The following is an 18,745-nucleotide window of genomic DNA, read 5'->3' as shown; positions in this document are numbered from 1 at the left end:
TCTTTTTACCTCTTGATTATATCACTTGTAAGGTGTCGTTTTTGTCATGACTTCCTCTTGCTGAATCATATCCTGTGTGTTGTCTTACAGCAGGATGGCAATGGACTACCAGAACCCAGATGATACACAGTGAAGCAGAGAGCTGAGAAGTGAACAGTGAGAAGGATCAGTGAGCCTCAGCCACTTGAGTGAGGTGTAGCCACAGTGAAGGAGCGATGATCCTTATGTACGTGAGGGAGGTGAACAGTGAGTGTGCTCTACACCTCAACAGCCTGTGTCATGTGAATGTAGAAGATGGTGTCAACATCAGGACTGTTATGAGGTGACTGTTGAAGGTTTGGTGAAGTGAAATGACTGTAGGGTAAATAGATCGTAGTTGCACACACACACACACACACACACACACACACACACACACACACACACACACACACACACACACACACACACACACACACACACACACATATGAATTAGTTGCTGGCTTGTTTTATTAAGTCTTACCCATGTGAAGTATATAACTGTAAAATCAAAAGAGTCGTACAAAAGAGTTTGATGTTGTGCCTGAATGGTTAAGAAATAGTTCTGCCTTTATTGCCTGCAGGTTAAAATGATATAATAATGTATTTTCGTAAATTTTGAGATACCACATTTCCTAATGGCTGTCTGTAGTTTCAAGTCTGATAAAGATTTTGTAAAGATTGAAAAGGTGGAAGTCGACCAACAACCAGTTGAGGGTGGTAAGGTCTTCAAGTGTAACCAGTGTGGCAGAAACTTCAACAAGAAGAGCAGTATTGTGTGTCATATGAGGCTTCATACAGGGGAGAAGCCATTTGCCTGTACACAGTGCAGTTCAAGGTTCACACATAAAAGCTCACTGCTTCATCATTCTAGGCTACACACTGGTGAGAAGCCTTATGAGTGTGAGATATGTCACAAGAAGTTTCGCCAAAGACCCAATTACTCATTGCATAAGATAACTCACAATAAAGAAAAATCGTTTGAATGTGAAATTTGTGGTAAGCAATTTGCACAAAGAGTTCATCTCACCACACATAGGAGACTTCATACTGGAGAAAAACCCTTTGTCTGTAAGGAATGTAACAGGAAGTTCTCGCAGCAATGCCACTTAACTCGACATCAGAGAACCCATAGTGGTGATAAGGAACATGAATGTAAGGTATGTGAGAAAAGGTTTTCCTGTAGTGCCTATCTCAAGTCTCACCTGAAAATACATACAGTTGAGAAACCACAGAAATCAAAGAAGAGAGACAAAAGTAACTTACAGAAAAGTGCCTTTTACAATCCAGTGAATGATAATGAATTCAATCAGGATTCATCAAACAGAATTTCACTCAAACAAAAGAAACAGGGAAGCTTTGAGTGTGAGTTCTGCCACAAAAGATGTATCAAGAAGTCTCACCTAAAACATCACATTTTTGTCCACACAGGAGAGAAACCTTATGAATGTCAAAAGTGCAACAAGAAATTTTCAGAGAAAGGCAGTCTGACCCGCCACATGAAGGTTCATGATGGCACCCGTCCCCCACATGGAATGCTCTTGGGAAGCAACCTCAACGGGAAGGATCTTTCCAAGTGTGAAATAACACCAAAAGAAATTGTTGGGAAATTAGGAAATACTGCTGAACCATTCATGGTATGTGTAGGGACAGATGATCACACAGACTTTGTAGTGAGTTCAGACTTTGGGAAGATAATTTCTATATCACAAGGACCAATTCCAGTGCCTGTAGAGGGAAGCAAAATTCTTCCATCCATGTTACCTGACAAAACTTTTCCAGAAGTTGTATTCAGAGAAGACACAATGTATCAGCAATTCAACAAAGATTCAAAGGTTGTCAGTAATGTAACATTGGGCCATGAAGAAGTAACTGACAATACCTTTCCATCAAGGGTTGAACCTTTGAAACAGACTTCCAGAATTCAAGTAGTTCATTCAACAGGAAGGAAAGAAGTGGTGAACTTAATTGAATCCAAAGACAATGTTAACTTTGCTGACACATCAAGTAAGATGGATAGTGCAGGAAGACTATCTAAACAATGTCCTCAGGTGAGTAAACATCCATCCAGCAGTAAGTATTATGGATACAATGAACAATGTGCAAATGGACTTCTACCACTAAAGTATTGTGAAGAAAGTAAGAGTCAACATTTGTACATCTGTACCTTTGTAGCCTCAAGTGAATCTTTGCCACCAAAGAACTCTGTAGCTGCAAGTGAATCTTTACCACCAGTGGATACTTTACCTTCAGGTAGCTTTTCACCTACAGAATATGAACCTATCCGTCCTCACTACATCTCAGTACAGCCCCAAGCACTTCATAAGCAGGAAGCTTTCATGACACCTGCAGCAAATGGAGGAACTAGAGAAGATGGACAGGAAGTAACACAAGACAGTCAAACATCCTGTGGAAGGTCAGCTGGTGATGGGACATCATGCAGTGAGGTACCTGTAGCTGTAAGTGTCTTCCTGTATGGCCAAGAGGTGAAGGAGGAGAATGTCAGCTGTGAGGTTAACATCAAGCAGGAGGTGGATGTGGTAGAAGAGGCCCTTGACAGCCCCTGTTCCATATACCACTGACCAAGGCTAAGTCTCACAGTGACCAGTTACAAGGGCTATAAACATGTACTACACTACAGTACAGTACTGTACATCCTTCATGGTTTTATATCTGATATTTTGTATTTGTAACTCTTGACACATCTGACACAACACCCGTGACTTATAGTATTCAGTCCAATTGGCATCTCTTCCCTGTGTAACCTGAGACCTGTCTTAGCAAATGGAAGATTCAAGGACCATCCTTAAATTTCATGGCCACAAATTTGAATCCTTGTTGTGGGCAAGTGGCATAACAATACACCAAGGTGTTAATGGACACAGGTTCATCTGAACTGGTTTAGGCTGAGGTGTTGCATCAGCCATGTGTCCAGATCATGTGGATTTTAGTCTGCCAAGGGCTGCTGAACATCCAGAATACTGTACTATACCTGCATCCATCATTGTGACTGTAAGATGTTGCACTAACTTTATTTGACCCCAGTAAAAATTTATATTAGTAACATACCATACTGTACATTCCACCTTGGATGTTTACTGGGCATATTTGTGATGACTGTGGTGATATTCCTCTGTGGTAACAAGGTTAATGTTTGTCATCCTTGCTTCCGATGTGATATGTGTCCTGCCTTGGTGATTTTTTTCCTTGTGTACGTTGTTCAACATTTTCATCACTTGAAATTGTTCTGCTTGATGTCTTGGAACTTTCCTGTCTATATTAATGCTTGTCTTCCACCATCCTTCCATATTCATTCCCTTCTTTCAGTTTTCTCTTGCCCATAATCCATTCCTCACAACAGTGGTCGCGGAGTGAAGATAATAAATAGATAGAATAGATATGGTTCACAAGATGATATATTTCAGGTGTGGATATTTTCATAATGGGAGGACGTGCATTGCTCCATGAAGTTTCCCTCAGCCACTGTATTTTATATATATATATATATATATATATATATATATATATATATATATCTTGATAAAATCACACGGGAAAAGGGAAACAACAGAGCACCTTAGCTTTCGTCTTTATTCAAGACATCTTCAGAGGCAACTGGATTACATGGACAGAGAGAGGCTTAAATATACAGGGTGACCTTATTAAACATGTGGTCAGGTCATAATGATGTCATCCACTAATCCCCACACCAACACACACGTAGAGGAGCTTAAGAGAAGGGGGTGACGTGACTAGTCAGGTCAGGTAAAAAATAAGGGACCCACTAAATAACTCTCCTACGTCTAGATCAAAGGTTTTCAAAGCGGCGCGAGTAGGTTGCGCAGTGTATGTCTTTGTTGCGTTATCGGTGACGTCATATGACGTATTGGACTGTGATTGGGCCAAGCATCCTTACCTCCATCCCCCGCTAGCTGTGATTGGTTTAATGTACTATGACGTACCCCACCGCGGGAGCAATCAAGCCCCTTGACCTACCCGCGTCAGTTACACCCCTCCCGGCTGCACCGTTTATATCGGTATCCTTTGTTCCATAAGAATGGCTTCCACCGGACCACCACCACCACCACCACAAAGAAACCTTGCATTACCTGGACCCAGTCGCCCTAAGCCAAAGAAGATACGATGTTCCCTAACCTACGAAATTAAATACAAGATCATCCAAGAGTTGGAGAAAGGAACAAGACAGGTTGATCTCGCGGGCTAGCATATACATATACAGTGGTCCCTCGATTAACGAGCACAATCCGTTCCAGCAGGTTGCTCATTAACCGAAAAACTTGTTAACCGAAACCATTGTTTCAATGGGTTTTTGGGTAATTGGTTCCTGCTCACCGAAAATTGCCTAAATTCAACAAAAAAGGTAGAAATGTACACTTATTTTGAGGTGTATATGTAGAAGGCTCCTGGATGATGATGATGTGAATTTGAAGTGGGAGGTGCAGGAGGAGAAGGGAGAAGAGAAGGAAGTGGAGGTGGAGGAGAAGCTTCATACTGCTTCTTGGAAGGTGAGTCACCTTCCATGAAAATGTCAGGAACCTCTGGACTGACAAATTCTCCACCAGGAACATCCTCTCTCCTTCTTGAAGTGGAAGGCTGAGGGCAAGCATCATCCTCTCCTTCTTGAAGTGGAAGGCTGAGGGCTAGCATCTTGTTCCCTCTGCCTTTTACTGAAGAAAGTGTCAATTGTGGTCTGTGGGGCATCTCTCCTCCTCATCATTAACTTACGTTTAAAGAAGGAGACCATTGTGTCCTCAACATGACACAAAGTTAGTTCTGATTTTTCCACATCTGGGTGCCTTGAAGCCAGCTTCCTGAACTTCTCCCAGTAGTAAATGACATCTTTTAACTCTGAAGTTGACATATGGTCATTGCTTTCCCTTATCTCCTCACCCTTGTCAGCCTCTAACATCTCATCCAGTTGCTTCAACTCATCATGAGTAAGTTCCTCCTCATGAGACATCACAAGCTCTTCCACATCCTCCTCCTCCACTTCAAGGCCAAATGACTGACCAATGGACACAATCTCCTGGTCCAACTCTGTTTCTTCCTCAAATCCCTCAAAATCATGGACTACTGATGGTCACAGTGCTTTCCATAAAGAATTGAGGGATCTAGTGGAGACTTCTTGCCATGATGACACAATCAATTTTACAGCCTCCAGGATGTTGAATTGTGTCTTCCAGAACTGTTTCAGTGTTAGTTCAGGATCAGTGGAAGTTGCCTGATGACACCTCCCAAACATTTTCTTCATGTACAACTTCTTGAAGTTGCTGATCACATTCTGGTCCATTGGCTGTATGATTGATGTAGTGTTGGGAGGCAAAAACAACACTTTCACAAAGTCAAATTGATACTCCAAAGTTCTGGCATGTTCAGGGTCATGCCCAAGGGCATTATCCATGAGGAGAAGAGCCTTTAAAGGGAGTTTATTGGTGGTTAGGTAGCTCTTGACAGAAGGGCAAAACACCTCAACAGCCCATTCATTAAAGAGCTGTCTTGTCACCCATGCCTTACGGTTGGACTTCCAATAAACTCCAAGCTTTCCTCTTTCCACTTTTTGTTGCTTGAACACCTTGGGGTTCTCAGAGTGGTAGACAAGCATAGGCTTCAGTCGGAAATTCCCTGACGCATTGGCACCAAGCAATAGAGTGAGACGGTCTTTCATGGGTTTATGCCGAGGTAAAGTGGCTTCATCTCTGGTGATGAATGTTCTTTTGGGCATCGTTTTCCAAAACAGCCCATTTTCGTCCACATTGAACACTTGCTGTGGAAGATAATTTTCTTCAGCCATCAGTTCTTTAAACTCCACTAAAAACTTTGCTGCCTCTTCTTTATCAGCACTAGCATCCTCACCATGCCTAACTACACTAAATATGTCACTTCTTTTCTTAAATTTTTCGAACCAGCCTTTGCTGGCCCTAAAATCTTCAAATTCTGTGCCTGAAGAACCAGGTTGATCTGTCTTTAAATGTTCGTAATTCTCCCTGGCTCTTTCACAAGTAAATTCAGTAGAAACTGAATCACCTTTCATCTGTTTTTCACAGATGAGAAGTAACCTCTCTGTTTTTGCAATTAGGGATCTACCTTTAAACACTCTGGTAGATTTGTCTCTCACTTTCACTTCTTTAAATTTTTTTTCTGTTTAAGAATTGTCGACATGCCATGTTCTTTGCATAGCGCATTTGTTCCAATGCCTTCTTCATGTTTTTTTTATAATTTCCTGCTTGGTTTGGATTGAAATTGCTTTTCTTGATCTCTTAGGCCTTATGCTGGATTCAAATAATCTCAACACGTGATATTTTAAGTTTAAACTTGGTGTTATTCAAGATTATTTTCTATAAAATAACACTGCACTGCGCTACATATTGTCAATATGTAAAAGAAATTTCAAAATAACCAATAATTTGCTTGGAAACACAGAAAAAAAGCATTTAGTTGAAGAGAGTCTCAAGCAAGATGTTACCTCCACTGAAAAGACAGAGAGACTAACGCCTGTATGGTATATTGGTAGGCTGGATGGCGTGCATGAAACTAGTGACTTTACCTTCAATTATGTTCAATAATTGTTAAAATGACTAAAAAATTTAATATTAAACTTTTAAGATTATTGAATAGTATAAACTTCTTGATATTTACTAAAATACAGGTTGTACCCCTCTAGTCCGGCAACCTCGGGACCTGACTGGTGCCGGACCATGGAAATTCACCCTTTTCCTGGATAGATAGTGACTTGTGCTTATGCCTGGAAGCACTAGCACCACTTTCTCTGCATCATGGTCTCTTTGAAGATATATTGAAGGGTTAAATGTCGTATAGTAGCTTCTCAAATTTCGCAAGTTTTTAATTCTTAACGTATTTTATTGGAACACACAAAAAAATAAATAAATAAAAATTTTGATGGCGGAAACTTGAATTTCGACTGGTTTAAACGGCCCGCCAACATGCAGACGATGTGCATAATCGTGTAAACAGCGTCATTTCTCTTATGTACAAAAGATTCATTATTGTTTATTACTGAATGTCTTTTTTATTGAATTAATGTTTATGTGTGCAAAATGAGCAATACAATTCATTAGTAATACGTAGAATATTAAAACACACGAGGAAATGACACAGCATTGTATTCGTTGATTACAAAACCAGTGACTGACTGGTTCTACATATAAAACTGAAGAAAATAAGACCTTGGTTGTAGCTGTAGTAAAATTAATATGGTTGTTTTAAGTAATGTTATTTAATGTTAATAAATGGAACAATAGAAGTAGCTAACGATAATGGTAAAGAAACAAGAGAGATCGCATATGTAAGTGCGCATGCGCACACGTGAAAACATATCATCATTACTGTACATAAGAATATGAAAGCAACACTTATTTACTGTTCATATATATTTTAATTAATGTTTCTGAATTTGTTTTTATTGAATTAATGTACGTGTGTGCAAAATTAACAATACAATTTATTAATAATACGTGGAATATTAGAGGAGACGAGATGGCTGCCGGCATTGTTTATGTTAAAGCTTACGAAACCAGTGACTGATTGGTTCTACATATAAAACTGAAGAAAATAAGACCCTGAGTTTAGCTGTAGTAAAATTAATGTAAAAAAATGAATATGGTTGCTTGAAGTACCTGTAATGTTATTTAATGTTAATAAATGGAACAATATAAGTAGCTAACCATTAATGGTAAAAAAAAAGTGAGACTGCTCGTATGTAAGTGCGCACATGTGAAAATATATCGTCATTACTCTACATAAGAATATGAAAGCAACACTTATTTACTGCTCATATATATTGAAGGGTTAAATGTTGTACTCTGTATAGACAAGCAGAGAGAGAGAGCAGCCGAACTGCCGGATGTAAACAAACCTTAATTTCCCGCGGTTTTTTTTTTTTTAAGGGGATTAGCCCACCCGGGAATAGGTCACTGACCCACATTAGGGCCTGAGGGGCAAAAATTTAATACTCCTGTAATAATAATAATAATAATTCAGATAAGTAAAAAAAAAAAAAAAGGCTGCCTATCTACCTATTGGACAAACTAAAATCGTTCCGGACCACGGGAGTTTCCGGACCACAGAATGCCAGACTAGAGAGGTACAACCTGTAGTTAGGAATTTAAGCCCTAGAACCGATTACTGTATTGGAAGACTAATACTACAGCTGGTTGACCGCCAAGGTGCAAGCGAAAACATATTCAGGTCGGAACAAGTAAGAAACTCTTTAATCGAAGGATTGCTCGTTAACTGAAGTTAAGAATCTTATGGGATGTAACTTGTTAACCGAAATCTCGTTAACGAGGACCAGTGTGTGTGTGTGTGTGTGTATATATATATATATATATATATATATATATATATATATATATATATATATATATATATATATATATATATATAATAAAAAAAAAAAAAAAAAAAAATATATATATATATATATATATATATATATATATATATATATATATATATATATATATATATATATATATATATATATATATATATATATATATATATATATATATACTCTATAACCTTGTTTATAGATTAGATCTGATTTTTTGACCAAGAAATCGTTAATTTATGATATTCCTCGTTTATAGTTCGACCCACGTTTTTGAGGGTAATGGAACAACAAAACCTTCAGTAAAAATGCTCTACGTCCTATAAACTGAGGCTCGCAGTGCGTGAAACACGAGTACCGAAGGCAAATTGTTTACCATATATTATTACGACACTTTACACTGAAACGCGGGTAGTTTCAACAAAAATATCGTATATTTCCATTCAAGTATTTATTCAAGTCAATTACGAGGGAATATTATTGTAATACAACAGTTTTTTAACTAAACCATTCGAAAAGCGATTACGGTAACATCTTTTGAACGAAAGAAAGCGAAAGTCATTGTTTTCGTCACGATTTTATCCCACTTTCCACTGTAATACGTACGTAATTTCAGCAAAAATATTACATTTCCGTGAATGTATTATATCAAGCACAGTATGAATAGAATATCATTGTAATATAACAATATTTTAACCGAAAACTATTAAAAAAACGAGTAACATCTCTTGAACATTGGAAGGTTAGGTAAAGTCTTTTGTTTTCGTCATGTATTTTATCCTATTTTACATTGAAACACATCACGTTTCAGCAAAACTACTATTTATTTCCGAGAATATATTCATTCAGGCGCAGTTTAGGTAAAATATACGTGTGATGTAACAGTTTTTTAACTGAAAACGATTCGAAAAACACGTACCCTGTAGCCCTGTTCAAGGAGAGGACTGGGAGAAGCTGTTTGGTGCTGCAGACAATGACAAGGAAAATGATTTTGATGGATTTTAATGAAAATATTCAGAAATATGGTATCGTAGTATTTATTCAAGTCAATTAGGATAGAATATTATCGTAATACAACAGTTTTTTAACTGAAAACCATTCGAAAAGCGATTACGGTAACATCTTTTGAACGAAAGAAAGCGAAAGTCATTGTTTTCGTCACGATTTTATCCCACTTTCCAGTAATACGTACGTCATTTCAGCAAAAATATTACATTTCCGTGAATGCATTATATCAAGCACAGTATGAATAGACTACCATTGTAATACAACAATATTTTAACCAAAAACTATTAAAAAACGAGTAACTTCTCTTGAACATCGGAAGGTTAGGTAAAATCTTTTGTTTTCTTCTTGTATTTTATCCTATTTTACATTAAAATATATCACGTTTCAGCAAAACTACTATTTATTTCCGAGAATATATTCATTCAGGCACAGTTAAGGTAAAATATACATGTGATGTAACAGTTTTTAACTGGAAACGATTCGAAAAACATGTGTACCGTCTAGCTGATACAGCTGGTGGTGCGTGATGAGTCATGCGTCGTTGTAAACAATAGGAGGTTGAAGTAGATTACCGGGTATTATATTAAGTGTGAAATATCGAAAAGGTTTTTATTACCGGTATTTTTTGTAGATCAATGAGAACTGTGATACCGTATATGATAAGTTAGCCTGTGCTAAGAACTTCAACATAGACTACTGAAAGCACGTTGTAAGGTAATTTAGCCTATTGTAAGTTGGTGAGCTTCATTTACTGAAGGAACTGCACAACTTTTCATTACTAATTGGTACATATTTTACTTTTCCATTGTTTACTGGCAGTAAATGGTAAATATTTTTCATGTCTGAAGCTAAAAGTTGCTCCTTGCCCTTCCCATCATGCACGGGTTCAACCTCCCAAAACTGTTACGCATGTATAGGACGACCCCCAATTTTTTGCCTAAAAATTTGGTCTTAAAAACTTGAACTATACACGAGTATATACGGTATATATATATTCAGTTGAGTCTGGATTTACGCGGTTTTGGTTAACGCGTTTGGTCATTTACGCGGTGCCTTGCCAGAATGAAATGCTTTAATTACATGGTAAATTTGGTCATTTACGCGGGAAGCGGCGCGGTCAGGGTGCGCACAAGGTCGCCCAGTCATCAAAACATTACCGAGTTCTTCACCTGCCACCCACCACAGCCGGCTTAAGTCAGTGATAGTGAGGATATGGACTCGTATGGACTTTGAGGGGTTTGACAAAGAGGTCCTGCAAGCCTCTGTGGTGGATAGTGATACAATTGATACAAGTGATACAGGTGAGGGCCAATAATCTGCCCTCTGCCTCGGAACCAACCCCCCATTCCTGTGTGCCCAGCCATCTTTTCTACTAATGTAAGTGTTAAAAAACCTAATATTATGAATATTTCTATTAATTATGTGTGCATACCATCATAAAATTAAGAAGTTATTTTTACTACAACGTAGGTATTGTGTCTGAAAAAGTGGAGTTTGGGGAATTGCAACTGATCTCTATTTAATTAATCCGCCTTATATATATATATATATATATATATATATATATATATATATATATATATATATATATATATATATATATATATATATATATATATATATATATATATATATATATATATTTTTTTTTTTTTTTTTTAGGATTATGTGTCTATTGAGTGAAACAGTTTTAACTCCTGTGTATAGGCTCCCCTCTTGAGTTGAATAAAATGGTCTGGTGTTAGTTAAGTGAAATGTTAAAAGTGACGTCCCCATAGTGAAGGGGCAGATAATAATTTCCTAATCAGCTATATTTCAGAGAGTTCTATTTTTCCATGCAACCATTTCATGTGGTGTATTCATATAATGAGAGCATTTAGCATACTGAAGTGGTTTGAAAATAAAGATATATTTTATAAAGATATATGTTTCATAACTTGGCTATTGCATTGCCAGAACATGATGTCAAAGGTTAATTTGTTTATGGTTGGAATTACCAGTATGTATGTCTTAGTTTGATATGGTATAAAAAAAAGACATTATGTATGAATGTATTCACTGGGTCCATTTGCTACATGAAATATACTGTACTTCCACAAATATTACTTTGTGAATATATGTCGTATATACTGTATTCTGTACTGTACCCGAATTACTGTACCTAACCTAACCTAACCTGTATGTGGCTTAAACTATATAGTATGCAGTACAGTATACAGGACAATATTTCTGTACCATAACCTGTGTGTGGCTTACTATACTCTATTGTATTAGATAATGAATTTATATATTATATACTGTACTTATGTATCGTTACCTACACGTGGCTTACAATTTCACTCCCTTCGTCCTGGTGTCTCCTGAGGGGCTGCTTATCTCTCATGATATTTATCTTTGCGGTAGAATGCCACGTTGTGAATGGTTGTGTGTGTTTATGTGTGCATTGTATTATTTTGTGAATTCGTAGAACATTTCAAGTCATATGTATTTGGCTTGATTTTCTTTGCATTATTATATGTCATTGTTTGTCATATGTTTTACCCTTAAACAGTGAGAGTTAGCTGTAGGGACGTCGGCCGTCATCAGTGAGAGTTAGCTGTAGGGACGTCGGCCATTATCAGTGGATGTTAGCTGTAGGGACGTCGGCCATCATCAGTGGAAGTTAGCTGTAGGGACGTTGGCCATCACTAGTGGAAGTTAGCTGTAGGGACGCCGGCCATCATCAGTGGAGGTTAGCTGTAGGGACGTCGGCCATCATCTGTTGAAGTTAGCTGTAGGGCGTCGGCCATTGTCCGGTGGAAGTTAGCTGTAGGGACGTTGGCCATCACTAGTGGAAGTTAGCTGTAGGGACGCCGGCCATCATCAGTGGAGGTTAGCTGTAGGGACGTCGGCCATCATCAGTGGAAGTTAGTTGTAGGGACGGCAGCTATTATCAGTGGATGTTAGCTGTAAGGACGGTGACCATCATCAGTGGAAGTTAGATGTAGGGACGTCGGCCTTCATCTGCGGAAGTTAGCTGTAGGGACGTCAGCCATCATCTGTGGAAATTAGCTGTAGGGACGGTGGCCATCATCAGTGGATGTTAGCTGTAGGGACGGCAGCCATCATCAGTGGAAGTTAGTTGTAGGGACGGCAGCTATTATCAGTGTACTATAGCTGTAGGGACGGCAGCCATCATCAGTGGAAGTTAGTTGTAGGGACGGCAGCTATTATCAGTGTACTATAGCTGTAGGGACGGCAGCCATCATCAGTGGAAGTTAGTTGTAGGGACGGCAGCTGTTATCAGTGTACTATAGCTGTAGGGACGGCAGCTATTATCAGTGTACTATAGCTGTAGGGACGGCAGCTATTATCAGTGGAAGTTAGCTGTAGGGACGGCAGCTATTATCAGTGGAAGCTAGCTGTAGAGACGACAGCTATTATCAGTGGAAGTTAGTTGTAGGGACGGCAGCTATTATCAGTGGAAGTTAGTTGTAGGGACGGCAGCTGTTATCAGTGGACGTTTCATGTTCCTTGCGACCCATTTTCATGCATATGCTGTTTAAGGGTTGAGAAGCAGTGTATTCCTGCATTATATAACAGAGTGATATTGGTTATATGGCATTCTGGAATAAGCTTTACATAGGGATACAGCTCCTCCCCGACTTACGACGGGGTTAGGGACCCAAATCCAGGTCGTAAGTCGAAAATGCTTAAATAATACATAGAAAATATAAAATGAGTGTCTCTTTTCCTTCTCAGTACCACAAAACTCTCACTTTTAAGCTTGCCAGCCATTTTAAAGTGAATTACAAACGAAAATTTTGTCAGTACACAGCGCAATCACTGACGTTGGGACTCAAAAATACGTAATTTGACAAAATTTTGGTACGACTGAGGCGGTCGTATGTCCAGGTGGTCGTAAGTCGGAGAGGAGCTGTAACTATGTGTTATAATTGGTTATCGAGTAGTGTAAATATTTCACAGTACAGTACTGTGCTGTATTAAGATCTCACACATAAGTTTGAATTATTAATGAAAAATAGTAGTACAGTATAAGTACAGTATTATTAGTAGTAGTAGTAGTGGTAGTACATGCATAGTAAACATACTAGTAGTAACAGCAGTAGTGTAATAGTAGTACAGACACCAATAACCAGCCTGTACATTTATTGTGAGTGAAAAAAAATAATAATAATATTTATAAAAACATTTATCAGAAAAAGTTAATGAAATAATAATGATAAATAAAAATAAAGAAATCTAAAATCCCCATAGTACTGAAAACGACCTCTGTTGTATAATTTAAATCAAATGGAATCTAATGGCATATATACAGTATAGGGGTGAACTTATATATTATTAGGTTGTAATTTTATGACCGCTAACAATAAAAAGTAATTGCCTCTCCATGTCTTAATAAAACCACAATAATAATCATCAGGGTTATATGGTGAAACATTTATGATTTTTCAGAGGATGTATTATATAAACCGGGCCATTGTCATATACTGGCTACACCAAGAGACATACCAGTACTGTTTCTACGCCTGGTATTATGTTGCTCCATGTGATGACTGCGGAGTTTCTCAAGCGTTTCCTTATTTATTCCTACTCATTTGGGGTGGTATGCTGGAAATCCACAGGTTCACAGTGGATTAGCCTAGTTGGGAGTAGTCACCTCACATGGTGGGACGCTCACAGGGGTAATGGCCGCCGCCCAGCCAGGCACTCTGACCGCGTGGGACCTTAGGTGATGAGAGAATGAAGGATACTCAGAAATAATGCCTGATGGGCCATTATCACACACCCTAACACATTACTATTTCACTTATATATCAGGCAAAGCTTTAACTGTAATAACTGCTATATGTCTCTTTTTTTTTTAGGTTTGAATACAGCCCGATGAAGTTCACTGACCTTAAGTGATGAGAGAACGAAGGATACTCAGGGCAGTGCCCTGCCGCTCCACACCGCATTGGCCTACATTTTCCAATCTTTAATTTTTACTTTTATTTCTTACGGTTCTCACATGAACACTTTCCTGTATCTTGTAACCTCATGTCTTATAAACACATATTTTAATCCTAAATTACACACTAAGGTAAGGTTCTGGTTTGCTAGTTCATGGGTAAATTCCTTGGGTTATAATATCAACGCGGCACACTCGAGGCGAGGCACAAAGGACGCGACCTTGAAACAAAAGCTGAATGCTCATGGCGTGGGTATATCCACTTTACTTAAAACTGTAATTAGGGATCCTCCTCTCACACATTGCACTATTTGAACACAGACATAAGATTCTCTGATCACTGTACATGTCGTGGGTATACGTCACCCGAGGAGACGAGGTGTATTAAGTTCACACCGATGCATACAAGATATTTCCTTTCAAGTACAGTTTCTGGGTCACTTCCCACACCTCACATAGTTCTGATACATTTATCTTTTTTCCAGATCATTGTTCTCATGTATTTTCATATGATATCTGCGGAAGTTATGTTCGCTACACGTTCACAGACGTAAATAGTATGACCTTCAAACCACGATCCACACTTTTTTTTTCTTTTTTAACGGGAATTAGCCCTCCCAGGCACAGGTCACTGACCCACATCAGGGCCTGGGGGCGAAACTGAAATAATAATAATAATAATAATAATAATAATAATAATAATAATAATAATAATAATAATAATAATAATAATAATAATAATAATAATAATTAATAATAATAATAATAATAATAATAATAATAATAATAAACCACAAAGAAATACAAAATGAAAAAAAAATAAAAAGTGAGGAACAATATATGTATGTTGTGTTGTGTTTTCAATTGTAAGAGAAACAATTGATACCCTGCAATTGTGTGTAAATGAGGCAGAAAGTCAGATCAGCAACCTGGGACTTGGTCACAATTTTCGTGATGCCATGTGGCAGCAGGGTCTACCATAGACAACACATTATGCTTCCAATATCTTCCGAGGCGGTAGTACCTCCCTATTTGGTAGCTGCCGAATACCTTCTACCTACAGTACACTAGTCCGGCTCAACTGGACTTTCCCAATCATCTTATAGATACCTTGAGTTCTCCTTAATGCTATGAATACATACAATTAATATTATATAACCGTACCTGGTACAATACAACACATGATTCAGTAACATTGAGTAGGTGAGTTATCCTTTATCAATGTTTCTCGTTCTCTGAGATTCTACAAGTGCGGTGGATTTGAATGTTATGTAGCGTAATATGAATTAAAGGGTTTTTTAGGAATGACAATGATGTGCGCAGTACAAGAGAGGAGCGCGGGAGTCGGGACATCGCCCTTACTGATGCCTCGACTTCTCCCAACACAGGTCAGTGCCCTTCATCATGCTTTATTCAGCCCCAAAAAGACTTTTCTAGCAGTTTGTACATCTTAAAACCTTGCCTGATGTTGTAAAGTGAAGTCATAGTGTACTAGTGTGTGGTGACGAAAGCCCCTCAGACATTATTCTTAGTGATGCCTCGACTTCTCCCAACACAGGACGCGTTCTGAGCGCCTCTCGGGCGTCAGCCATGACCACACTGTGAAGGCCACACCATGTGGGGGGGGGGCGTCTGTCCACAGTGGTTCTGCACCTCCACTGTGAATCTGTAGATACCCTACATATCACCACCCAGGACAGGAGAAAATCACTGTATACTTGAGAAGTTTCGCTGTCGCTACGTGGAGCACCCTATAATACCAGGCGTGGAACTAGTCCTGGTATGATTACCTGGGAAGTATCCCATCTGCTCATCAAGAGAAATGTAATGAAAATAATAGTTGTTCTTTTGATGAGGGCCAACTCTTTTTGTAATGTAACAGGTGATGTTATACTCTAACAGGGGGTGCAGTCTGACGTGTTTGGTGTTATAAGTTAGAAGGAATGACCGAGGTAAGGTGGTCACTGATTGTTATGAGGAATGAGTATGTTAATGACATGCAATTAATGTAAGACGTCTGTTGTTGAGCAGTGTAACTAAAATCATAGTTGTTCTTCTGAGGAAGGCCAACTCTTCTGGTATTTTGACGGAATGCAATATGTTTTAAAAGGAATAAATTAGTTAAGACATGTTATTGTTTCACCCTTCTTCCCCTTATCGATTTGGTCAATGAAAAACCCAACCCAATACCTAGTTCATTCTGCCCTCTACCTAATGAGCTACATACTGCCCAGAGAGGGTCTGATGGCAGCAACCTTTAAAATTAAGACTATAGTTAAGTTACCCCCCTTAGAATTAGTGACCCCAGAATCTGGCAGTGTAATGGTACATCCTAGAGTGCTAAGAGAGTTGTGCAACGAGCTTGCAGAGCCCCTGAAGATCTTGTTTTGTAAATGCCTGGATGAACAAATGGTCCCCAGTGAATGGAAAGTGGCTTATGTGAGTCCTATCTTCAAGAAGGGCGATCGTCACTCCACGAACAACTATAGACCGGTGAGCCTGACCAGCATAATATGTTAAGTACTTGAGAGTATTATCAGAGATGCTGCAATGGAACATCTAATACGAAACAACCTTGTTAAGGATTGCCAACACGGTTTTAAGCCGGGGCGCTCCTGCTTAACACAACTGCTCAAGGTATTGGATATTTGGACCCATATTCTGGAACGGGGTGGTAATATCGACAATATTTACCTAGATTTTGCCAAGGCTTTCGACAGTGTACCCCATGAAAGGCTGAAAATCAAACTGGAAGAGTACGTGTGAGAGGTTTGAATCGTAGACCACGTTCTTTGTAGACTTTATTTTAACAGCGTCAACTGGTGACTGGCAACCGGGCGCTGCCATAGACGAGCCCCCATCTCAACATCAGAAAACATATCGTATGATGGTACAATCTTACATCTCCCCCCCAAGTTAAAAGGAAATGACAATGCACATTTGAACTAACAAAAGGAAAACAATTCACTCATAAAAACAACAATAATGCAAGAAAAACCAGTTAAACAAAGAAAAAAAAACCTCTTAACTAATTTTAAAACACATACACTACACCACGTAGTCCGTCAACCAGCCCGGGGGCTTATGGCCTCTCCTGGGCCTGGCCATGCTTGACTGCGGAGGGGGCGGGGGTGCGAGCGAGGGAGCGGTTACGGAGGGCACAGCAGAAAGGGGGCCAGGAGGCACAGCTTGGTGCACCACCGGAGCAGTGGGCACAGGTGTGGAGCCGTTTCGCAGGTGGCGTCTGTTGCGGATGGACACCCTGCCACTGCCACTCAACCTGACGGCATACTGCCTGTGAGGGCGGGCTCCCACCACTATGCCTGTCCTGTCCCAGAGCTTGGTAGCTGCGTCCTGCACACGCACCTGCGTGCCCATGACTAGGGGAGCCAGCTGGCGGGACACCTCCCCCCACAACAGAAGGACCCCGTCCTGGGTTTCGGCCAAGCGCACCTCCCTCATAATGGCGCTCCGCGCCACCAGTGCTGGTCCACCAGAAAGTTATCTGGCCACGTGGAACATTGCCACGGTTGGCATTTGCGCCAGCGTGGTGACTTGTTCACCTGCAGAGCATGTTCAGGCGCCTGGAGGGGGGGCCTGGATGTCCCATCGCAGTCCAGGCTACTCCCGGCCTAGTAGTTATCCCCTGAGGAGCCTTCTTGATCGCTTGACCCCAGGCTCTGCCCTCCCGCCATTGACTGGGGAAGGAGAGGCGACTGACTCTATGACTTGAGGAAATCTGTCAATCTTATATTGGCAAGGTTAAATTCTCCATCCGTGGAGATCTGCTCAGGCGCCTGACCTCGGTGGAAGCAACCCCGCAGACGGGGTGATGATTTTCCAGAGGTGGCCTCTGGGGAAGGGTGATCTCCAAAATAACCTGTGAGTCGTCAGCATATGCTAGGCACGCAGGGCCCCTGCAGGTGGAACAAATCACAAATACTTGTTGACTCGAGGCTGGGAAGGGGCGCTGAAACCAGCAGCACACCGACCGATGATACTGCAGGTCACCATGCCAGGCCAATAGGATAGAGACTGCCGGGCCCACCTGAGCATCGAAGCCGAGGCCTGGTGCCCCACGCATGTTAACGGAGGGAGTTGGGGATGACAAGGAGCATATGTAGCCCTGGTCAAAGGTGTAGGTGACCAAACCCCTGACCACAGCTGCTAACCTGTTCCTCACTGGAGAAGTACGCAGACAGGCCACCTCCTGTGACTTGTGGGGTGCTAGTCAGCTAGCACCCTCGACACTAGAATCTGGGTACACTGGGCCGCCCACAGCCGCTTGCACACTGTCTTCGCCCATAGTTATGCATCCATCCTGATCCAGTGCTGGGTGATTGTGACTGCACACACCACAGCTGCCATTGGAGGTCCTCTTGGTCCACATGTCGT

The 18,745-nt window shown here is 40.1% G+C and overlaps 1 protein-coding gene across 1 annotated transcript; it reads left to right on the top strand.

Annotated features, from left to right (window-relative positions):
• Positions 1 to 328: 328 nt before the first annotated feature.
• Positions 329 to 3,560, top strand: LOC121868521 (zinc finger protein 460-like). Its single transcript, XM_042369202.1, has one exon. The coding sequence runs from the start codon at positions 659 to 661 to the stop codon at positions 2,600 to 2,602; it is 1,944 nt and encodes a 647-aa protein (XP_042225136.1). The 5' UTR covers positions 329 to 658; the 3' UTR covers positions 2,603 to 3,560.
• The last annotated feature ends 15,185 nt before the right edge of the window (positions 3,561 to 18,745 follow it).

Source organism: Homarus americanus, unplaced genomic scaffold, assembly GCF_018991925.1.
Source record: "Homarus americanus isolate GMGI-L3 unplaced genomic scaffold, GMGI_Hamer_2.0 scaffold59495, whole genome shotgun sequence".
NCBI lineage: Eukaryota > Metazoa > Arthropoda > Malacostraca > Decapoda > Nephropidae > Homarus > Homarus americanus.
The sequence above is the reverse complement of the archived record's forward strand: the minus strand, read 5'-3'. Positions and strand labels throughout refer to the sequence as shown.